This window comes from Chinchilla lanigera, unplaced genomic scaffold, assembly GCF_000276665.1.
Source record: "Chinchilla lanigera isolate Chin_1 unplaced genomic scaffold, ChiLan1.0 scaffold00012, whole genome shotgun sequence".
NCBI classification, from domain to species: Eukaryota; Metazoa; Chordata; class Mammalia; order Rodentia; family Chinchillidae; genus Chinchilla; species Chinchilla lanigera.
In genome coordinates, this window is record NW_004955413.1 from 14574424 (window position 1) to 14600210 (window position 25787).

A 25787-nucleotide genomic window follows, 5' to 3' on the forward strand; every position below is an offset into this window, starting at 1 on the left:
TGATAGGAAATTAACAATGGTTATTAGATTGCACATTGTTATCTTCAAAGCAGTTGCTCAGATTACCAGATATAGGCATGTAAGATTGATCAAACAGTATCAACTAACTGCTTCTTTCAATAAACTAATAGAAATTATAGTACAATTATTTTAGCTATTGTGTGTGTGTGTGTATATATATATATACATATATTTTTTTTTTCTCCCCTTTCTTCTTTTCTTCTTTTCCCCAACTCAGTTTTTCATTTCTTTGGAGCAATTTCTTTCCCTTTTGCAATATCTAGTGTAACTTTTGAATCTTATTTACTCCTCTAGTTTCTTACACTAAGGAGACTGTTACCTTGCTTATGCATTTGTCCCAATTTATTGAACTGAATCTGCATTTTTTATGTAAATTATGCTTCCGTAGCAGATGTAAAAAGAAAAAAAAAGCACTGCTCAATATTACAGTGTACAAAAGAACTTAATCAGAAAAACTCAAGTTTTAGGAATTTTACTATTGATTTTTCCCCTGCTGGCCTTCCAGTGGGAAAGATTAAAACAACATTTATGAAAGGGACCTACACATAACTTACTGTACTCCAAAATTTACAGGTGAAGATGATGTCAAAGAAACTTTAGAGAAAATTAGCATTTAAAGTCATTGGCTATTTCTCATGAGTCGTCTTGTGAGTCCTGGCTGATGTAAACTGAGCTAGACTGTGATTTGGAGGAAGCAAGGCTGAAAGGCTGCCGTGGTCACATGAGACGCTGTCCTCCAAATGAACTGTGGCTCTGAACGCTGCTGGAGCATGAGCAAAACAAGATAAACCAGTGGCCCTTGTCCTCGATGGAGATCTCTGACTCGGGCCTCTGTCCAGGGGGAAATGCTTGAGCATTTAAGAAAATGGCATCGTTGGTATTTTCACTCCAAACTGCCAGTGGACTCTGAAAATGTAAAGCCAGAATTCAGGGATGAATTGTGATCTTTGTTTTTGGAGTTAACAGCAACATTTTTTTCTGAACTTTGATGCAGCTTGCTCTGAGGTGAAGGAATCTCATCTCTAATATATGCTGTTTCCTTACAGTCCCACTTGGGTCTAAGTTAATTTGTAAAAGAAGGAAGAGAATGAACGGGTGATTGCTTCTGTTGTAAACAGAACATGTTGCAACACTCAGATAAACATAAAATGGGAGTCAGAAATTTTGCCAACTAAAATGACATACTGAAAAAAGTGGCAAGGGTAAAAGGGAGGAAATAAATGTGAATTATCTTTACAGAATTTTTTATGACAGAATAGAGTTATTGGTAAATAAGTTGGTGGAATAACCTATCAAACTATTCCAAGAAGATAAAGGACTGGTTTTCTGAAATAGATTAAAGAGAATTTAAAGAACTAGTGTAAGGTTTTGTCCCTCACATTTACAATGACACTTTTTTAGTGCAACAAAATCCAGGAAATTTGTTTCCAATCTGGTTTTTCAGACTCTCTGAGGAAAAGAGAAGATACTTGTGGTTTTATCGTTTCTTCTGCAATAGTGAAAACTGTTCCCTCCCTCTGGTCCTGGGAAGCGCCCCTGGATGGGATGAAGGGACCATTTCAGAAATGCACACCATCTTGAGGAACTGGACATTTTCTCACCCTTTGGAAGCACTTGGGCTTTTGTCTTCCAGGTATGAACCGCATATTGAACATGATATTACTGGCTAAGAACTTGTTGGAAGTGAAAAAACAGAGGACCCTATAATTAATTCAACAACCATTCTGTTTGTTCCTGATTTCAATAGCTATGTATATTAAAGTTAGATAACTATAAGCTATGAATACAAATTTCAAGCAAATATAAGCTACAATTGTGTCTTTACACTAAATCTGAAGTAGAATTAGTGGTCACAATTTTTTTTCAATAGTCTCTTGGCTCTTAATGAATTAACAGCAAAACATTAAATAGGGGGAAATAATATTCCCTACCCTTCTCCCTCTCAAAATTTAAAAAAATGGAATCGTGCCTTCTACTATTTAAATATGCAAAGTTTGCAAAATGCCTTGCTCATAGTAGTTGTAGAGCTAATAAAACAATGAGGAGAGTAAAAGAAAAAATCTACTCCTTGAATGTTCTCTAGATCTCCTCACAGAATAAAGTACACAGGATATGGGGAGGAGGGGATAAGGATGTCTTCCTGTTATGGAGAGCACTTGTGGACAAATGTAGGAACCCTTTGTATTCAAAGTCCAGAAGTAGTACCAAAGTCTGCCCTTAGGGCATCAACTCACTGATGTCCTGAAAGCCCACACTCTCAGAGCCAGGCAAGACATAGACACCTACCTCTACTTTGAATCTGCTCTCAGGACCCTGAGGGAAGGAGAAAGGTGAGGAAAGGGGTGACACAAAGGACTTTCTTGGGTTTTTTGGTTTTTGTTTTTGTTTTTGCTCTTGTTTTTTTTTTTTGGCTTTTTTGAGATGGGGCCTCATGCAATTCAGGCTAGCCTTGAGTTCAAATTGTAACTGAGGCTGGTCTCGAACTCTCAGTGACCCTCCAGGTGTGCGCCACCACACCAGATAACACTTTCAAATTAACTTATTAAGCTTTTTCACAAATGTGTGTTCTTCCTAAAACTGCTCGGGTGGGAAAGAGAGAGAAAGGGTGTGTTGTTTGGTTTTCCTGTTACTCCTAGCAGTTTCTAGGTCCTCCTCACTCATCCAGCTCAGAATTCACACATTATCATTTGTGACTCTCACATTGAAGATGTTATTAGTCTTATGGCTTCTTGCATTAATGCTTGCACTTCTTTTATATAGAGGGGAATACACACAAACACACACACATATTTCTCTTAATTGGTCTCTTCTGCCTAGTACACTGCTCTATTACTTTGTGAACTGCATCTTATTAAATATGTTCATATGCAACATGTAAACAAGAGCATATTTCCACTCACATTAGACTGCGTGCTACTCAAGACAAGACAGATGGCCCTACTGTTTCTGTGTCTGAAGGCCTTAATAAAATAGGGAACTTAGTAATCTCTCAGTAGCTAATCAAACACTCCTAAAACGTGTTGCGATTATTTGTGCCTCATTTATTATTCAATATACATTTTATGTTGCACTATTTCCATCAGTTGAATAAACAAAGGAAATAATGATATGGTAAAAGAATCAGATAACTGATTCATTTCTTTGGGTTCATTCAAAGTCTATCATATTAATGTTAAATGATTATTTTGGAAAAGCCAAGTTCTCATTTTCACCTTTGTCCTAATGTCTTTTTCTGGTTAAGATATAAAAAATAGCCAAAATTATTTGCCAAATTGTAGTTATTTCTGTTGAAGTAAGACAGAATATGAGTACAAGTATGATTTTGTCATTCCTGAAGTGATTAACAAATAAAGGATTGATTCAAAATGCAACAATAACAACTGATAGAGTAAGAGAAAATACAACCAAAACATATATCCAATAAAGGAATTGTGCTCAGATTGTGCAGAGACTCTGAAAACTGAGCAAAGAGATGACAGATAACCTGATTTATAATGGATAAAGGATTGTCTCTAAGAAAATATACAAATATCCAAAAGGCATACCAAAGATGCTCAATATAATTAACCATTAGGGAATACAAATGGTAGGAAGATACTGCTTCCTACTACACGGGCTTGGCTAAACTCGAAGAAGACAAAGATAAAAAGTTTTGCTGAGACTGTGGAAAACTCAGAAACTTCACTATCTCTGAAGAGGAAAAAATGATGTGTGGTCACATTAGAAAAGAGTACAACAATTCCTTAAATGTTAAAAACAGAGGCAACATATGAGCCAATAATTGCACTCTTAAGTATATACTTAAGGTAATTAAAACATTTCAGTTAAAAAACTCATACATAAATATTCATAGCAGTATCATTTTAATAGACAAAAATAGAAACAACCCAAATATCCCTCAACTGGTAAGTGGATAAATCAGATGTGGTCCCTCTGTACAATACAATATTATTTGATAATAAAAGGAATAAATACAGATATTGTATATGGTACAACATGGATGGATTTTTAAAATGATTTGCTAGGGCCAGGGATGTAGCTCAGCAGCACAAGCACCTGCCTGGCAAGTGTAAGGTCCTGAGTTTAATTTCTGGTACCAAGAAAAAATAACCTGCTATGCTAAGTAGAAGAATCCAATTACAAGGACCACATATTGTATACAGTTCCATTTATATGAAATGTAAACATTGGCAAATCTATAGAGACAAAAAGCACACCAGTAATAACTGAGGACTGGGGCAGGGTGGAGGGAAATGAGAAATGACTACTATTGGGTATGAGGTTTCTTTTCCTGGCTATTATTACACAAAGCTGGGAATGTGTTTTCAAAAAACATTGGATTGTGCTTTAAACAGGGGCAAACTGTATAGTATTTGAATTGTATGTCAATAAAGCTGTTTAAAATTTGTAAGAACATAACCTTGAAGATAAACTCAATATCTGTACAATCTTGCAAGCTAAATTTGCTAATGGGACAAGTTTCTAAAGGGGCTTTTGTTTTATTAAGATACACATCATTCTATATATTATTTAAACACATTTAAAAGTGTTCAAGTTTTTGTAAAGAGAGGAATATTTCCTGCAAAAGTCTTTATTAAAAAGATAATATTACTTTGTGTAGACGCAAATGAAAAGATTAACTGGACAAACTTTGATAGTCTAATGATTAATAACAAAGTATAGTTCTACTTCTCTCTGTAAACAGATTCTGAAAATCTAGTTGACTCTTCTAATGTTTAAGTGTACAGACCAAATTTTATTTAGTGTCCCTGAGTATGTCATGTTAGTGTCCATAATAACACTGGAAGGCATATACTACTATTATTCTGATTTTGTATATGAGGAAACTAAGTTTACATAGGATATATTGTTCCCTGTGACCTAGTAAACTGAGGTAAGAATTAAGTCCAGGCTTTCAGGAGAACAGAGCTTGTGATCTTAGCCACTACGCTTTACAACCTTCCTGTATAAAACCTCTGTTTACATTTTTAATATATTGACTGTCCTTAAATTGCTTTTAAAATTGTAAATAACACTGTTTAGCCATCTTACAGTGTTCAGATGTTTCTACTTTACTCTGTAATTTCTTTTTTCCTGAATAATCAGATTTTAATAGATAGAGATTATAAGAACTTGTTTCAAAGTAGAAGACTGTTACACTTCATTTGGAAAACTAAGTTAGGTCTTGATTTATTGGCACACTGCAAAGTTCTTTATCATGTACCAATTAAGGTCACTGAAAAGGTTGGAGCATTTCCACTGTACTCATCCTATGACTCCCACTTCTAGTTTAACTGAACTATTAAAAAACTTGAGGACAAGCTGTTTCCAGAAATGAACCTTTCAACTCCTCTAAATTCAAAAGCTGACTTTTCTGAGAACAAACAGTATGCGCTTGTTAAATGAGTTGTCAGAGTTCCTCAGAGTTCTATATTTTTCCTCCTCTGAATAGGCTGTTTGTTAAATGGTTTAACCTCTTGAGAACCAGTGTGCTCCATTTTGAGCTTAGGGAATTTTTAATATGTCTGTTTATTTAATCTTGTTTGAAGAGTCACCAGCTCCTTTTAGGTTTTTATTTTTTAAGCCCAGAGACATGATGAAATTTAATTTACCTGGAAGGGGTGATGGAGTCTTACTATTTCCACTACTGAATGCCAGCAGAGTGCTCGCTGGGTACTGATCCTTCCATTAGAGAAGGTGGAGCTGTCACAATAACAGAGACCCGTGGCTAGGGTTTGTGGTTGTTGGCAGATGGTTGCTATTTTCCTGAACCCTGATGCACGGGCACAACTATTGAACTGCTAACAGCAAGCAGAAATTACCCAAGGAATTAAAAGTGAGTTCAAGGAAAGAATTCATTTAAAAATAGCAACTCTGAGTTGGCATCAGAGTTACAAGAGGAGCTTAAATAAAAAATTTGACAAGGCACCAGAACTCGATCCCACATGATGTAAAATTATTGTTTTGCAGGAAGAAAAGCAATACTTCACAAGCAGTGCCATAGTTTCCAAAGTCAATTTCTCTGGCAAACTCTTTCACAAAATATTTGCACCAAACCACTGTATCATTTATTGTAAAGTTTAGTTTAGACCTAAGTCATTCTTGACTAGCATTGCAAATAGGATAAATGGCATACGCAGTAATGAGACAGTTGAAAACTTCTGCAGTCAGATAATTAAGTGATGGATGATGACGTATATTTTCTATTTGTTTATTAAGCAACACTGTGTGTGCAGGAAAATTGGTGAGAACTGAATCAAAGAGACAAGAATAAGCAAGTGTGACTGTCTCTATAAAACACACAATTTAGAGAAAGACTCAAGCTAGAGTTCACTACACAATGTACTCTGTGCAGGTGTAGGTAGTCAAAGCTATATGTACCCCTCGAAGAGAGAAGTAAATGCTTTCAGACAAAGCAAGAAAATCTTTACAAAGAAATTTAATTCTGATTTGAAATATTCACAGGAATTTCCTGAAGTAAGGCTAGCATGTGGACTGCTATGGAGATTCAGACAACAGTAAATAAATTTAACACAATAGAATTTTCCTAGGATACTATAGTGAAAAGAATGGTGTCATTTAGATAGTTTCTATTTTCTTGAGCCAGGTAAGAAATATAGACTTTCTATAGCAGCCCAAGGAATTCTGTTAAGAATGGGAGTCATATAAACATATTTATATATACAAGGATAGTTCTGGCATCAATGTGAAGGATGGATTTTGAAAAGAAGGTGAGAGCAAGGATATTAGCTAGATGTCAGGTGTTGGAATAATCTATTTGAAATATGGTCATGGTTTGGGCTAAGTAGTAGCAGGGATCCACAGAGCAGATTTGAAAGTTATTTCAAAGAAAATAACAAAGAGAAGAGATAGGGAAAAATTTCAACTTCCTGATTTGGGTTAATGATAGAAAATTACATTATAATCCAAGGCAAGGGTTTTAAAGGGGAGAAAATCACAGGAGTAAAAGTTGAGGAGTTCTATTTTGGATGTGTTACATTTTTAAAAAAATCTCAGAAGGGGATTTCTGGGAGAGAATGCGCAGCAGTCAGCTGCATACACAGATCTGAAGCTTAGGAGAGATACCAGACCTTGAAAACTCGGGAATTGTTGTCTTTCAATGAGTAAATGAAGCCACAAAAGTAGAAGATATCAAACAGGTATTGTGTGAAAACAGAAGAAATATTGAAAGAGGCCCAAGATAGAACCTGGGAGAGCAGCAGAATTTTAAGGGCAGTACAAAGTAAAAAAGCCAAGAAAGAAAACATGAAAAAAAAAAAAAATGACCAAGATGGTGGAGAATACTCAGAAAAAGGGTGATAGTTTAGTTAGTGTTCATGAAAAAGGTTTTCTAAGGTTTTAGAGAAGCATAAACTTATCTTAGATCTAAAAACATGCGAATGGATTTGGAAGTAGAGTGGTTATTGATGTTTGCTGATGCCAGGGGATTTTAAAATTTATTTTTACTGACAAATAATAACTATATACATCTGTGGAGCACAATATGATCTTTTCACACATGCAGACATTGCATTAAGATTAAACAATACTCAATAAAATCTCCAACTTAACATTTTTATGATGAGAATTTTTTAAATGTATTCCTTTTTGCAGTTTTGAAATATACAGTACAGTATTACTACTCACTGTAGTTACCATGCAGTGTAATAAATCACTTAACTTACATTTGCAGCCCAACTGAAATTTGTACCCTTCAATCATCTCTTCCTTTTTTCCATCCCTCCCCCTACTAACCTCTGAAAACCACCTTTCTACTCTCTGGGTCTACGGAATCCATATTGTTTTAGAGTCCACAGATATGTGATATCATACACTATTTTCTTTCTGAACCTGGCTTATTTCACTTATTAAGTATCCTCTAGGTTCATCTATGTTCTCAAAAAAGGCAGGCTCTTCTTTTTTGAGACTCTGTAGTATTCCATTATGTGTATATATACTATATTTTATTTATCCATTTTTAAATGGACACCTTACTTGCTTCTATATCCTAGAAACTGTGAATGATGCTGAAATTTGCATTACAGTACAGATGTCTCTTTGACATTCCAACTTCAATTTCTTTGGCTATACGCCTTGAGGTGAAATTGCTTAATTATATTTTAAGAATGAAGCTGAAGCCCATACTTCAAGATTCTGAGGAGAGGAGAGAGAGAAATGAATTATGTCTCTTGGAATACACTGGTGATAAAGGCAAGAAGACTGTTCAGATTAGTGGACATTAGAAAAAGGTTTTTAAGGTTTGGAGTTTATATGCCCATTTAAATCAAAACACTTCAGGCATGTTTATGAATTGAGGGGATGGATACATAAAGGGAAAATAAAGAAAACAGATCGGACAGGTAAAGTGGCAAAAAGAAACGGAATCAAAAGCCAAGAGATTGGAACAAAAGTGGAAATTGTACTCACTTCTTTCTCTCAGGTATAGGGAAGGAAAAATATGCAAGAGAAAAATGTGAAAATGTCACTACAGCGGAACCTTGGTTCACAGCTACATTTGTTCTACCTATAAAAGATGGCCATTGTCATGTTCATCACCCAATGCAGAGCTCACAAACAAACACAAAATTTTGCCAAATGCTTCCTTTTGTGAATCCAATTGTTTGCAAGTCAAAGTGCTCATGAACTGAGGTGCAACTATATTCTCCATCAAGGAAAAATAATGGTGGTGAGCTGAGAATGAGGGAAGTGGACTGTGTCTCATCTTTATGTACTTTTGAAGGCATCTGTTAGGTTTTTTGAAGGCATCTCTTAAGTTTTTAAATTTCATAAATGACAAAGAAACATGTAAATTAGAAAGTTCTGCTCTGCCACACACTACATGCATGACTTCGACAGGCTTCTTTACCTATAAAATGGGGAGCAATAGCAATATATTTTTTAAGAGTAGCATCTGTATAAGGTGAAGTACTTAGGAAAACATTCAATAAAGGCTACCAATATCCTTATCATCAATATCCTCTCTATAATTTTATTTTTAAGAGAGTTTAGAGTTTTCAAATGCTCACATTGTCAAATTACAAACATCAATAACATCATGGGAAATACAACATTTATATTGTGTCAATAACTTAAAGTGATTTTTCTTATGAAACTTATAAAACAGTATCATAAAATACTTCACATTTGTTGACAAAATTTATAAAGCAGCTTACCATGTTATATAATTTGATGTACAGAACAACTTCTCTAAAATTATTACCAGCTTCCATAATTTCCCCCATTTTACTGATTCCCACTGTACAGATGAAGAAATTGAAGCACATCTTATTTATCCACTTATTGATATATGCATATTGACATCCTACACCTGTTGGCACTACATTGGGCCCTGAAACTAGCATATTTAGCAAAAAGAAATAGTCTATCTTTGTAGAGGTGCAATCTACTTGAGGAATATAAGGGCCATTACAAAACTATACATGTAAAACAACAATTGTTATGACATTTCTGAATGAATGTCTCACAGTTCTAAGACTACACATACAACAAAGGAAACAAATCTTTTCTTCAACATAGGGAAAATCTGCCCTGAGGGAAACTGTTTGAGCTCAGATACAAAGCAGGAGCGAGAATGAAGTAACACAAAAGGAAGAGTAAGAGAAGAATTTTCTGGGTGAGGCTAACTAAATGTGACCAGGTACAAGGACAATTGTACTTACGACACTAGAAGAGAGTGCGATGCCTGCAGTTGAGGCAGGAGTGTGTTATATACAACAAAATGCCATGTCAAGAGGGGATTGGACAACTGTGATATGAACTTCTCAATAGGGCCGGTTTGGACCACTTGGCACTTATTCCATTGACAATGGGAAGGCACAAATGATTGTGAGAAAATATGTTCAACAGTATTTTATCTTGTAAAGATCCCATTTGTTTCTGACTGATGCGTAGATTTGGTAGGAGAAGCTAAAGTAGATTAGGGATGTCCAGTTAGGAAGTTATGGGAGTGGTCCAGGTGTCAGGGAAGAGCAGGAAAGCAGAGAAAGGTGATAAAAGGAACACAATGAGGAAACATTTAGGAATAACAATGAAGGATTGTGTAGAGGGCTGTGGCAGTGGAGAAGAGAGGTATCAAGGGTTACATCTACTTTCATCTTATATAAGTAGGTGATATTACCAACATTCACCAAGACAGAGCACATTAGATGACACATTTTATAAGAAGAATCTCATTTTTCGGGTTGGAACTGTTGAACTTAAGGTGAATTAAGCCATTGAAATGGGTGAGTGTATAGTCCTAGAAACTCAAAGATCTAAGCCAGAGATTTCAATGTGGAAATAATCCACAGAAGGATAGAAATTACATCAAGGATATACATGAATGTGCTTAGAAAGAAACCATAAGGGAGGAAAAGAGCAGCTTTGATATTTAGACTCAAAATCTTTAGTCTTTTTTAGGCTGTCATACTACTTTTGCATTTCATGTTTAATGCATCTAAACACAGAATCTATATGGTGATTTCAGTACAAAACTTGCTTTATGTCAGTGACTTTTTAAGCTTGGCTATAAGTAGAATCAAAATGTAATCATAAAAAAGGAATAAAATCAAGAACTATTCTTTGGAGCCAAACATGGTGGTGCATACCTGTAATCTCAGCACTCAGAAGGCTGAGGCAGGTGAACTGCTGAGTTTGAGGCCAGCCTGGACTACATAATGAGACCTTGTCTCAAACCAAACAAACAGAAAGCCTACTCTCTCATCATAAGTAACCATTTTGATTCAGTAATACCATTACTATATGGGTAATTCCAAATTTCTATATGATAGTCTATAAATAATCCACCAGGAAATTATGTATAAATTTTATGTCTGTTTGAGTCTGGGATTATTAATCCTTTTGGTCCATGACTGCAGAAATGTCCCAGTCTAATTAAACATGTCACACAGTTTACTATATGTCTCTATTGATCAATTTAGAATGCAATACATAAATAACACACTCAAGCTAGTCTTGTGATTTTATATAAATGACATGGTAAAGTCTAGTCAAAATATCAAAAGGGTTTAGTCTCCTGAATAATTTGGATTCTCATTTCAGTACCACAAATATCCTTATGAAAATTGCTTAAATTTTCTGATTTCTTCATCTACATAATAGCAAGCCTGGACTAGGTTTCCAAGTTTCCTTGGGTTCAAATATTCTATAATCATGTAAAAATCCTTGGGAGAACACCAGTTATTCGGTAGAAATCACAATAACCCTGAAGAACACTTTTTTTCATCATTTTTCTTGAAAAGAATTTCTTCTGTCAGATCTGATATTTTTCAGTACTAGACACATAGCACTGATATTCATATTGATATTTTTATTCTAACTGATTCTGTGTGTCATCAGACTCAAAACTTATTGGAGAAGCAGTTCTGCAGGCCTAATGGTTTTCTAATTCTAACCTGACACTGAGGCTTTTAACTGTGAATAGCCTTGTGGCATTCTGCATGAATTTGTGCCGTGCATTCTGAAGGCTGACATTTCTATTATGCTTAAATTTGATCTCAGGTTTCATTGCTTTTCAGTTTACTCCAGGTTGCTTTTTTTAAAGGTCGATATTTGTTATATCACATTAAGCTTTCACCTATCACTTCAAAAGTTCTTTGAATAAGATATTGTTCCTATATAATTTTAAAACTAGAAAAAGAAGAACAAAAGAGAAAAAACAATGGTACAGGCAGAGAATAAGAAAAGAACAGAAATGGCAAAAAATAATAAGTCAGCTGGAAGAAGTTGAAACACATATTTTTCTGTTGAAATTTCATTTCGTGACACCCCTGGCCCTGTCGTAGTTTGCCTGACTCTTTGTGGTGTTCCTCTGGCTGTCTGAGAGAAGAACTGTAAAGGTTTGGGAAGAGAGAAAATAAAAGGCAATTTGCAAATCTCGTTGGTCAGATGACTTCCAAACCAGTTCGTACTCAGGGGAGACATAGGTTAATGCTCTGCTATCTTAGAAACAGACCTCTGGTGTGAATTTCTTGGCTATCCCCGCCCCCACCCCCAGGCAGGGACACGTACAAATCGGGGTTGTATATCTCATGCTCTCACAGTGAGGTCTGGAGTTCCCAAAATGTCTATGGTGATGTCACCAAGCCCAAAATGTTTCCACAGGGTGTCCTTTGCCTTTGTCACACTCATTTGCTTCTGAGTGTAGAGTTTTCCAAGGTTACGTGACTCCTACTATTGCGACAGATTTAATGTAGAAACAGGTAAGAAACTTTAGTCTTTTCTATTGAGCCAGACAGCGAAGAGATGTGTGAAAATGTAAAACAATATCACTTGTCCCTAAATATTCCCTCAGTTTTTGAAAATATAACTATTTTTCATAGAAATATAATATTTTGGTTAGGATGAACTGGGTTTCTTAATGTTATTTTGAATGAATTAATATCTCTTAAATATCTTGATTTTATTTCTGACAATTAAGGATATATGTAAGGGATCTAAACACAACTCTTTGTAGTCTTCAATAATTTTTAAAAGTTTAAAAGCCACTGTTATGAGGTAATTCCTGGGTACTGGTTAGTTTTTGCCTCCACTGGAGCCAGAATTACCCTAACACTTGGCTGTCTTCCTCCCTAAACACCTAGGCATTGCCATTTCACCATAATCCTCTGCTTGACCCCAAACCTGGTGTTTACATTTTTGGCAAGATATGGTATCATGGAAAATCTTTTTTAGAATGTTTATCTTGATGCTTTAATCTTACTTAATCTTTTTACGTTCCGAGTTTTTGATCACATGTTGTAATTTCTAGCAATGGTAAAAGTCTTAGTCCTCCAGGAATCTTTTTTCCTTTGTCTTTCAATACTCTCACCAGACCATGGGCTGTGTTCAAGTTTAAGGTAATTCCTTAATGATTACTATGTGGGTTGTATTATGTGAGGTCTGCAGTCTTGTCCTATATCCCAGAGAATCAGATGTTATCTCAACTAAAAGGGAAAATAAATGCTTAACAAGTAAGCCAGAGTTATGTTTTGTTCCTTCCCTGGTCTGCAGACATGCTTGGGGATCTATATTAGATAATATAACATTGCTGATACAAACATTTAAAGAATGATAAATAAACTTAGTTGAACTTATCTAGCATAGGCTGTTGCAAAGCCTATTCTTTTTTTTAAAAAAATGCATTTTTATAAGTGGAAATTTATTTCATCTTACATGATCTGCCCCATGAATAATGCCATTTCAGTGACTTGTTCATTTTCACATGTGAAGCCATATCTCCATTTATGATATTGCAACAAAATATTTTCTGAATGAATATAAGTCTCCGTTAAATATCTAAGTCAGGACCAAATTGGCATCATCTTGATGAATCTTCCAACAATACATTTGTTCTTCCCAAGATTCATAACGTAATGTCCACTCCTGCAATAACTTGTGGTCCCACACTTAGTAGAATTGCTCAGGAGTGTCTCCTGGTTTATGACTGGCAAGAATTATATGGGCATTTTTCGAGCAAATCAAATCATTGGGAAACATGATAAACTGGTTGTAGAAAATTCAAAACAGGTTGCAAGTCTTCTATTACACATGACATTTCAGCCTGTAAATATCACACTAAAGTCAGAGAACTAATATGGGTAACCCTTACCTCATTGAGGAACAAGCTACTGACCATGAAATGCCAACAACTATATCCCAAAAGAATGTTTAAATACTTCCAGACATCGTGATGGGCAGAAATGCCAGGATTTGGGGAACATATTTGTCCGTTGATCTGTACCTGAGTTCAGGGCCCATGAAAAAGCAGGTTAAACACTAATTTTCTGAGGCTGATTATGCTTCAAAGCTAGAAGAATTGAGAACACATTATGAGCAAACCAGACAAAAATATTCTGACTTCATGGACTTTGCAATCTAGTATGCAGAAATAGGAGTATGGTGTTTTATCAAAGAGTTTTGTTTTGTTGTATTTCTTGTTTCTTGTTGTTCTTTCTTTCTCTCATCATACCAGGAAGGGAAAACAGCCACAAAACAAAGCAAGAGTGACTAACACCTGACTTAACGAGTCATCACATAGGCAACAAGGAGACCAAGTAACTATTCCCTGCGAAGCTTCAAACTGCCCTCAATATGACCTTGATGTCTACAAGCTTCAGACAAATGATCTAGCAATTGAGAGCAATAAATTAGACTCGATTGCATTTAGTTAGGAGATTCTAAAGTCTTGATGTGCTAAAATAAGCTGACATCTTCTGGCTCTGCATTTTGATTGTACCCTTCTGCTCTCTGGGTATGAGGTTAGGCTGAGATCTTCTGACCTTAGCAGATGTGTCTGGACTACAGTTCTCACTAGATCTTGTTGCTAGGATGTTCAAAGGGAGAAAATGTGTATTTGGAAAATAATGTGCAGGTCAGAAATAAGAGCTTTAAGTGACTAACCTTAAAAGTGAAATTCTTGTTGCAATTCAAATGCCTAGTTTAACTGAAGAAAAACACATGTGCATGTTCAGCGTTATATTTCAAGCTGTTTTCAAGGACGGCTGAGGGATGCAGCGTAACGCCATTGTCACTTTACTCTGTAACTGCACAGTTCTCATTTCACCCTTCAGTACCCCAATATCCTAAAAAGGAGACCACACACTAAGGACTAAAGTTTTCTGACTTCGACACTACTGAGAGCTAATCTTCAGAACCCTCACCTCATTCCCTACAAAAGGAATTTAATGTTTTGTTTATTTATTCATTCACATCTTTTTAAATGCTACTATGAGTAATTTACTCAAGTTTTAAATTATACATATTAGATTGCTGCTGAAAAAGACTTGTTCATTTAATTGCTTTTTTATTTTAAAAAGAAAAGAACAAAAATACCAAAAACAAAGACAAACAAAAACATAAAACAATAAAAATGATACAGAATTTCAAAACAAGGTGATAGGAAATTAACAATGGTTATTATATTACATATTGTTATCTTCAAAGTGGTTACTCAAATAACCAGATATAAGCATGCAAGACTGATCAAACAATTACACATTAACTGTTCCTTTCAATAAACCAGTAAAAATTAGTAGTACAATTATCTTAGCTATCTTGTGTGTGTGTGTGTGTGTGTGTGTATGCGTATGCATATACACATATTTTTCCCTTCCTTCTTTGTTCATTCAAAATTAATTATTCTTACCAAAGCCCTAATTGTGTCAAGGCAGTAGGTCAAAATCATCTCAAAGCAGTATGGTACCAAATTTATGTCCAGACCCTTCCCAGGAACTTTGAGATAATTGAATTTAATCTTCTGATGGAACAGGATGATAGCAATATGAGGAGTCATTTGAGAATAACATTGTCTTGAGAATATGATTTAAACAATGGCAAATACCTTCACAGATTTAGTTCAATAACAGACATTTATTAAGTGCCCAATGATTGCTAAATCTTAACACAGTAATATGCAGTCCCAAAATGATAAGATACATTAACTTCAAGAACTTCAGCCTAGTGACATTTATCCTTGGTGAAAGATGTTTGCCTATTTATTCTAAAATACTTTAGAATTCTGGTGTTCATTCAGATCTGGCCAAAACCATTTTTAAAATATTATATCCCATTTTTAATCACAAACTATCAAATCTCCAGCTGGTAATTATTTAACAAGTGCTGAGTGAAATAGAAAAGATTTTAGAAAAGATTTTAGATATGCCATAATCCCCATCTTATAGATAACAAAGCTGGTGAGGACCTGAAAATGCACTTTTGTAAAAAGTCTAGTGGAAATGGCTTTCTACTGCAGTCTGCAGGAAAGTATAGACTATGGAAAAGGAAAAAAAAATTGCTTAGTGCAAATGATTATTCTAACTGGTTATAGATTATTTTACCTCAGATGATGGATGTGAAATTCATTCTCTCTTCTCACTGATATGCACCATTTATTATTCCTCACCATTCCAACTTTATAGACATATGTACTGTGTATCAGTTTTCCAGATCAAGAAATTCGTAAAGTGGCTGTCCAACAACTGGACCACCTCTTGAATGATGAACTATTGGAGTATCTTCCACAGCTTGTTCAGGTAAGAACTTCAAGGTTGCCAAGAAATATCCAGAATTAACTAATGATTCTCTTTAAATTCCCAATGAATCAACAACAGGTAACTTCAAAGTGGTATTCTGGCCAGTCAAAGAACTAAATTATAGCTTATATGTCAATGTGCAGAATGCAGACATTTCCTAGTATAAATGGGTACGTTAACAAAAAGATGCATAAAATCCAAAAAGGAAAAACATTTAAAACTATCTACTTATTAATTAGACCAGGGAAAAACAAGAATATGTGTTGTAAAATCTTTTCATGATTGTATATGTAAAGCATTAGTCAAATAAAGGTTATGTAGATGTAATTACTTGCTAGGCAGCTCTCATAATTAGAGTTTCTTATCTTTCCCAGAAAGAATTCTAATATTGATTATAAATCTTATAAAAGTAATTCTAATACCCAGACTCTGCTGCCAACTAGTTCATTTTAATGACCTTGACTATTATAATGTTGAAATAATTTTAGGAAAGAATACAAAGTCAGCAGAAATATGAGCAACAACAGACATAATCTGAATATGATGAAAGATTAACAATTAAATTACACATGTTAAAACTGAGCATGAAAAAGGCTGACTACCCAAACTATGATGACAATTTTTTCTCTATACTGGGTCAGAAGAATTTTAAAGCATTGATCTTTACGGGGTTTTTGTTTTTCAAACTCAGATATTTCCTTATATGCAAAGTTTGAAGCTATTTTAAATTCCAGGTGTCTCAGATTTTGACCATTGATAGAAAGCTCTAAGAATGATGAAAAAGAACCTATTAATAAAATATGATACCATGTTAGTTTGCACACACAACATGAATTGCTTTGAAGCTTAGAGCTAGCTACGGTGTAGAACTAGCTATACCATAGTTACTTCTACAGGTCTTTATAGCAACAGCTTCCTTCAACTTGGCAGAATAGTAATATGATGAAAAAATAATCCAACTGTAGAATCACTATTTATGTCATGCCTCACAAGTACGAGCAACATGTAATAGCTATTTCAGAAGAGAAAGTTTTTACAAAAGTATATATACTCTCATTTGAAACCCCAGAGTCCATACACTTGGCACCAGGAATAATTACAAGAGCCATATTCCTGCAAATCCAAATTCATAAGGAAGTGCACAGAATGCAATGTAGCAAATACACAGGTGGTAACATTCAATGAACTGCAATGAAGTTAACTAAAAGTAAGGATCATAACATGTTCTAGGATGGGAAAAAATGTGCGATGTGACTGGAAAACAAATAAAAACTGGGAAGACTTTAAAAAGATTTGTTGTAAAGTTTACAATAAGACTTTCATGCTCCACCCTGACCTTAAGCCTTTCCAACACATAACAATCCTACCCCACTAGAATCATATTATTTTTGTTATACCATCAACCACAGGTTGTAACTATGCAGGTAGATTCCAAGAGCAGAGCTCACAATAATATGGTATACACACAAAAATAGACTACATGTTACCTAGCAAGGTGGGATTTAGTGGAAGTTTGTATCAGAGTAAAAGTTTTAAGCAAGGAAGGCAATTCAAGAGCAACAGTTACTAAGTTCAATAAGAAATAATGGAAAGAAATTAAAAAACAGCTATCATGGAAGTAAATTTTCAGATATCTCCTGCTCATATATCTATGTTATATAAGAGCTGATCAAAAATGGCGTGTTTAGTTTTTGGAAACTTATTATAATAAAAACATACTGCTGTTCATCCCCCGTAAAATCCTCCCCCTGTTTCAAACACACATATTCCATCATTCTTGACACTTTCTCAAGCAGTTCTGGAAGCCCTCTTTCCTGAGCGTCTTTACTAGGTGTAACAAGCAGTAGGGCAAATGCTGTGGCTGAGTGCCAGACAATGGGAAGGGAGGTTCATAAACATATTATGGTGAGTCTTATCCACCTTACTCCCCTGATCCAGCACCATGGGACTTCTGATTTTTCCCCAAAATCAGTGACTGTGAGAGGTAAATGTTTTGAGCTGATTCAGGACACTGAGACAGCCATACCAGGACAACTAAAAAAAGTCACTAAGGGCTGGGAATTTAGCTCAGCAGCAAAGAGCCTGCCTGGCAAGCACAAGGTCGTGAGTTCGGTTCCTGGTACCAGAGAAAAACCAAAAAAATAAAAAAATAAAATAAAAATAAAAAAAAATTTTAAAAGTCACTAAAGAGAACTCCCAGGATTGCCTCAGCAAGTGACAGAAACTATGGGTTAAGTGTATTCAAAGTGAAGGGAACTAATGATAACTTTTTTACTGACATGATTTTCTAAAACTTTAAACATTCATTGTATTTCTCAGTCCCATCTCATAAATTCACAATTAGGATGTAAACAAAACTAGAGCTGGGGATGTGACTCAGTGGCAGAGTGCCTGGAGCATGCACAGGGCCCTGAACTCAATCTCCAGCACCACAAAATAAAAATAAAAATAAAAATAAAGGATGCAAACAAAGCCCGTGACCTAGTCAGCTCGGCACTAGCCAGTATGGAAAGATGCCTATGGCTCCAGCTTGGGACAGCACACACCCTGTCAGTATTTAGGAACTTATGCAAATTTCATGAAATCATGGTCAGCACTCTCACACGTCAGGAATTCATAAACTTTCCCGTCCTTGAGGATGGTTAGCATCTTGAGGTGTTTCTTCAGGGGTGTATAAATAAGAGACTACCCAGATTTTCCCCTATCTGTACTGTGGTATAAAAATGTGGCTTAAACTCAGAGTGTGTGTGTGTGTGTGTGTGTGTGTGTGTCAGAAAAAGGGGGATAGATAGAGACAGAGGGACAGAGACAGAGAGAGACAGACAAAGACAAAGACACAGGCACAGTAATAATTCTCCTCTAGAGCATAGACGAACTCACTGGGTATTACTTATTACATTTTAGTCCTAAAATACAAGGATGGAAGAGAAACAAGACACATAAACTCAAATTGTATAATGGGTACCTGGGATGTTACTAGATGGACTCCAATTTAAAATTATCATATGTATTATGAACTTATTGAAATCTAAATGTCATTTTCCCTAGATTCTTCTCAAGCCTCTTTAGTTCTGTATTCCTTTTTTTTTTTTTTAGTTCTGTATTCTTCTAATTTTTTTTTTTCCTTTTTTTAGTACCAGGGATCGAACTCATGACCTCATGCTTGCCAGGCAGGCCCTATGCTGCTGAGCTACATCCCTGGCCCTCTTCCAGAAATTTTGTCCCTGAGGGAAAAATGGTAAAAGCATTGTCTCTTATTGCAGGCACTCAAGTTTGAATGGAGCCTTCAGGGTCCTTTGGTGGAACTTCTCCTGCACCGCTCCTTGCAGAGCATCCAGGTGGCCCATCGCCTTTACTGGTAGGTTCACTTAGACCAGGTGAGAAAACCTTTTTCATTGCCAGCTTCTCCGGGCAGAAATGGTAAAAGAAGTGGGAAATTCTTTCACCTTGTAATGGCTATAAGCCTTAACTTAAAATTCAGTCTTTTTGAGTCTTTGTCGAAAGTATTTTTATTTATAAGTTAACTCTCATCTTTTTCAAAGTCTTCCTCTTAGAACATTGCTACAGTTAAACACCTAGTTAATTGACTCATAATTTTAGTCTGGATGCTACTTTCCTATAGATGTAAATCACTAGTGCTGTGTGTGATCTCATTTATTCATTGAAGATGAATAAAAATATAAAATAATAAATAATAAAATAATAATAAAATAAAAATAATAAATAAATAATAAAATCTTGTTGTAAGACCCAATGTTTTGAAAGAATGTGGGTTTTCAAAGTACTTTATGTACAATATTAAGTATAAACAATGGAATCTAACATCTAGTGGCATATATATATATATATAATATATAATATATATTCATTCAGTTGAAAATTCCTAAAGCACTAAACTCCCCTTGCCATAAATTTAGAATATTAGTAGAGAAACAAAAATTACTTAAGAAATTTCAAAGTATGCCCCATTGTTACCTACTCTGGATCATACGAAACGTGATGTTATTTGCAAACTGTTTTTCCTACTTTTTTTCATTACCTACCTTATAAATTTGATTTCATGACACAAAATTTTCACAATTACATGTGTCAATGATCTAGAGATAAAAATAGATCTTTCTCTTGTCTTTGTGGCTAGATCACAGCCATCACTTATTTGTTTCAACTTCTAGTTTAGATGTTATTAGGAAAACAGCAGGTCAGCTTTATTTTAGAGCATTGTATTTTTCAGATTCAAGAAGTGTTATTTATATTGCCAAGACTGTTCCCTGGAAAATAACTCAAGGATTTCACGGCAAACAGACACAGGGACTTGTCAGGGACTCGTATTTGACTTCCTACTTGTGATTTGAAATGTCTAATTTAAGAAGTAGAGTATTTCCTCTAGTGTGGAACTCTAATAAGGAATCAGACACATTGGGAGGTGATGGGCCCTTCACTGAATAGACTCTTGTCAAAGCTCTCACTAAGTTTTACTCTCAATAGTTTTTCAGTCAGCTCCCACAGTGCTATGCAGAAAGTTACGAACACACTTTGTGGTACTGTGTCTTCCTTAAGCCAGAATTCCATTACACTCAATGTTTACTTCCTTGAAATTTAACTTTTGTATGTATTATTAAAGTAAAGCATATTTAAATGCAATGTAATTATAACAAGTTTAATATTTGAACCAAATATGAAAGTGTATGAAGTATAAAAGAGATAATTTCTTTACAAGACATATTAAAAATTAAAACGCAATATCAAGGCCTTACTCTACTTAATTCATGATGTAATATGTGCCCCACATGAGTAAATTCTTCATTTGCTAAAATGGTGTGAAAAGTAGAGTCATTGGAAAGGCAATAGAGAGTGCAATGCTGTAAATCATTGTCATATTTATACTTTCACATAAATACAATTATGTCACTGTTTCCACAGGGGTTGGGAGGAAAACCCCTCTCACCCTTATGAAAAAGACCAGTAATAAATCCCCCTTCTCTTTTCATTGGTTTAGGAAGTAGGATGGAAGTAGCAGAGAAGAACATAAGTTACAAATTCACTGCTTGTTTTCAGGGCTAAGTCTATAAGAACATAAAAAGCAGTGAAGAAGAAAAACCAGGAGAGAGATTTTAAAATAAAAATTAAGACTCAGATGATACGTATAGAGTAATAATATTAAAACATATTATGGGGTAGAAACTGCTGAGACCTAACTAACCATGTTTAAGGAGAGTTTTGGGCAGAATATTTGAATTAAAATGGTTTTCAAGAATGAAGCTCTAGCCCTTTTGAAAAAGCAATGCCCTGTTTTTCAAAAGGCAGAAACTCATCAACCATTAGTTTAATGAGCTTTTCACTTGGATGAACTACAGCCTTTTCAGAAGTAAAGTGCTTATTCAACATTAACTTCAGCATCTTGCCCTGCTCACCCAGAGCTTAGTCTGTCTTAGAGTCTGTCTTCTCTAAGCTTAGAATCTTAGAAGGTCTTCTCTTCTCCTAACATGGCCAGCTCTTAACCTTGCTCTATCGCTCTATGCATCCTCAAAAGTCCCACTGCTCCACTCCTTCCACCTACCCCTACCACTGAATAATGCAGTGATTCACCAAATACTGAATTAAGCATAAATAGGCTTAGAATGATCCCCTCCTGACCATTTTGCATTACTGTCCTTATCATTACTTGAAGGAAAATTGACTTGGGATTATTTTGAACCTCTTTCATTGGAAGTTTCAGTGGAGGGCAAGTAGCCCCTATTTTTCACAAAAAAAGAGTTAACAAATAGCCTTAGACTCAGTCGACTGAATAACTTCACCCCCAAGTTTGCACCCTAGAAGGTTTTATATGGAAACAGTAACATTTGGCGTTCATGGTTAGGAGGTCCCTACCCCTATGAGATAACAATTAATTATAAGAGCTTAAATCCAATGCCCCCTTCATTTGGGGCCAGAAATAATTTCACAGGTAGTGGAGTAATGGACTGAATACCATCTCCTAAGCAGTATGTGAGTACCCTAAACCCAGGAAGCTACAAATTACATCATGGAAAGGATCTTTGATGATGAAAATGATGCAAAGATTTTTAGTTGAGAGTGCCCTAGAATATGATGTGGGCCCTACATTCAGGGAAAAGTGACCCTCTGAGGCAAAGCAAAAGATGCTGTGGGAAGATGTGACCCCAAGCCTATGAAAATCTGGTATATCAGTTAGTGTTTACTAGAGAAGCAGATATAACATAAGACAAACAAATGTACAAGAAATTATAAGTTTGGCCCACACAAAGTTGCATGAGGAAGGGTGCAGAGTGTATCTGCATGCTGGAGATGGAAGAGCCCAGTCCAAGGTCTGGAGCTCACTGCAGTGTCCATGCAAGTCCATATCAGGAGGCTGATGGGTTTGAGGCAGAGTACTGAAGAATCTACAAAGAAGGTCAAAGAGTCTACAGCAGAAAGCTGAAGAGTCCCAGGCAGAAGGCGAACAATTTGCACCAGAAGCCAAGAGATGACCACCAAACTGAAGGCGAAGAGTGGAGCTCCTCTGAAGAACCAGCAGTCACTCCTCCTCATTTCCCTTTCAGTGTACGCAGCCTACCCGCCCTGATGAAGGTGGTTTCTTACCCCCACACTGTCTCCAGGCCCTCCTCTTGCACGGGCTCAGGATGAACACAAAGTAAGGACCCTGGCTCCCTGCTACGTCACATAGCTAACCTTCTAAACTTCTCAAGCTGACACAACGAACATCCTAGAGCGGTAAGGGCGTGTCCTTTTCACCCCAAGATGGAGAACTGCTGAGCCCCTTAGGTAAGCTTTAGATTCTTCAAGTCGACACAGTGTATCAGCCATAACACCTGGACACACCCGAAGCTGGGAAGGGCTCACTTAGAGCCGTGGAGGAGCATGGACTGACCAACACTTCAATTTCAGAATTCAGACCTGCAGAGCTGTAAGAATAAATTTTTGTGGTTGAAGCCATCCATTTGTGACAATTTGTGCCCCACAGGAAGGATTTTATGAAGGGCCCTGCCTTGGACTGACCGGTGCTTCAGTCACTTCCCATCCTTGGGGCATGACGGCCAGCACTCACAACCTAAAGACCAGTGGTGTATTTTGGCTCACAGTTTCAGACCATGGTCTACTGACTCCAAGACAGAAATGGGATGGTCCAGGGCTACACCAGAGCAAAAGGCCCTTGATTCACGGCAGCCAGGAAGCAGAGAAATGAGGGAGGAGCTGAGGTCGAGAGTTCACCCTTCCAGGTCAGGCATCCAGTGGCCCACCTCCAACCAGGTTCTGCCTCTGGTCACACGTTCAGCTACTGCTGAACTCACCAATGGGTGAATCCATTGATGAACATAGTGCCGCCAGCATCCAATCAACTTTCAAACACAGGAGACATTTGGAGGGCATCTGAGATCTGAACAACCACGATGGCCACCATTCAGAAAGCTTTCTCTGGGCCAGAGATGTAGTTCAATGGCACATGCACCTGCTTGGCAAGCACGAGGTCCTGAGTTCAATTCCCAGTGCCAAATTAAAGAATTAATTAAAAAACTAAAAGCTACTTGTAAATAATAAGAGAAAGAAAGAAAGAAAGAGAAAGAAGAAAGAAAGAAAGAAAGAAAGAAAGAAAGAAAGAAAGAAAGAAAGAAAGAAAGAAAGAAAAATGAAGGAGAAAAGAAAGCTTTCTCTGACTCTTCTCAGCCATCCCTGGAATTAAAAAGTACTCCTACATTGTATGCCATGATATACCACCTGTGATTCTGTCAGACACTGTCTCATACTTTCTCTGGCCACCTAGCGGCCTATCTATGCATTTCCTTTTCTGGTCCATATAGTAGCCAACAATACAAACCATGCCATATCAGTCCCCCCAGCAGTTTCTAAACTCTTTAGATACTCCAAAAATGTTTTTAAACTTAAGAAGCCATAGAAATTTTTTCCAGTCCAGCAATATGTTGACATATCAGCAGTTCCATGGAATCTGAATTTACTGCCTTGGTTGAGTCACTGGGAAAATACAGTCCAATAGCCAGATACATTTACCTGCCTGCTACATCCATCCTCAGCTTTCACACAGACTGCTAATTCATTCCTGCCCCTCCTCTGGAGATTGTCCTCTGGCGACATAGCCACCTGGCCTATGAGTTGGGAAATCTCCAAGCTTTACATTCCAGAGATGCACCATGGTTGGGATCAAAGCTAGAATTGACCTGAGACTTTGCTTTATTAACATCTTCTCTCCCTATTGCTTCCCTGATCATTCACAAGACTTTTGCCCAAAGAGGCCTTGTTCAGCAAATCATGTGCACTGAAATCCCTGTCTCATGTGCTGTTCTAGGGAACCTGACCTGAGATGCAGATTTCTTAATAAAGATAATGAATTTAAATGCAGTTAGTTATCCCTTGGTATCTGCCAGGGATTTGCTCCGGACCCACGTCTCCCAGGAGAGGCCAAAGTCTGTAGCTCCTCAAGTCCTTTATCTAAAATGGTGTAGTATGCACATAGAACTTATATACATCCTCTCCTCCACTTCCATCTTTCTAGATTACTCGTAATACTCAATATAGTGTATGTGCTATGTAAATAATTGTTACACTCTACTGTTTAGGTGTAATCACAAGGAAAAATCTGTACAAGTTTAATTCAGCAAAACTTTTCAATATTTCCAGTCTTTAGTTATTTGAATCCAAGGGTACTGTGAAACCCACAGGCACAGAGGGATAAAAGCATGCATTATTTAAAAATTGGAACATGTTATGCAACGTGATACAGGAAAAACACCAGTATCACAAATTTTACACTTCTACTACCAAATCTGATTGAATGAGCCAGTTTCAATCAAAGTGTGTGTGGTAAGCAGCCATTCTAAACATGGCTCCTTTATAAAAGGGATTCTCAAGGCATGTGATGCAAAAATCTGAAAGTGATCCCTTTGAAGTGTGAGATGATGTCCCTTTTGAAGCTCTACCCAAGTAATACGTTTTCTGTTTTATTTGCTGATATATCACAAGCACCCAGGACTGTGCTTGGCACTTTATATACATTCAACAAACTGCTGTTGAATGAAGAGATGTTATCTGGGCTCAGCTTTGCACATGCAGATCTGTGACAGAAGGGGGCAGAAGAGAGCTGCCTAAGCACCCAGACAAGAACTTGGCAGCAGTAGAGCAATTTCAGGAAACTGTCCCAATCTGGAACAGGCAATGGATATCACAAGCAAGGGCAAAACTGGAGACAAAGGAGAATGTAAGAAGTCAGGACTAACGCGAGTCAGGAAGGAGGGCCTCAGAACAAGCGAATGCAGTGCAGTCTGCCAGACTGGGGGAAACGAGAAAGTAAATTAGGGCACCCATGATGGTGAGTCATGAGGCCTTTTGGAGGTATCATGTGATATTAAGGAACCTCTCAGCTTCGACATGCTACCCATCACATTGAGATGATGCAAAATCTTACCGTTTACTTTTTGTGCAATCTGCCCTAAACCTTTGCTTATCTAGAATTTGACGACAAGTTCTCAAATTGGAATCTGCTTTATTTTTAATATTTTGCACTGCTGTGTATTGCAGGGCCTCATGCACACTAGGTAAATAACCTACCACCAAGGTACCAGCTGCCCGGGGTCAACCTTAAATAAAGATAATGTGAGAATTCTGCACCGTGTGATCTAAAGTCACACATTTTCTTCTCGCCCCTTCCCCAAACGCCTGAAATTTCCTCGTGTATGAGTCATTCTTTCAGGTTAACAATTTTTGCCC

General features: G+C 36.5%; 1 protein-coding gene across 3 annotated transcripts in view; it reads left to right on the top strand.

The window, feature by feature from the left end:
* Positions 1–25787, top strand: part of Pik3c2g (phosphatidylinositol-4-phosphate 3-kinase, catalytic subunit type 2 gamma) — a 309948-nt gene that overhangs the window by 120048 nt on the left and 164113 nt on the right. For all 3 annotated transcript variants that reach the window (XM_005379037.2, XM_005379038.2, XM_005379039.2), the window contains 3 exons: positions 1466–1654; positions 15959–16052; positions 19316–19410. In XM_005379037.2, coding sequence (XP_005379094.1) covers positions 1466–1654; positions 15959–16052; positions 19316–19410 — 378 coding nt within the window. The remainder of the gene's footprint in view (positions 1–1465; positions 1655–15958; positions 16053–19315; positions 19411–25787) is intronic.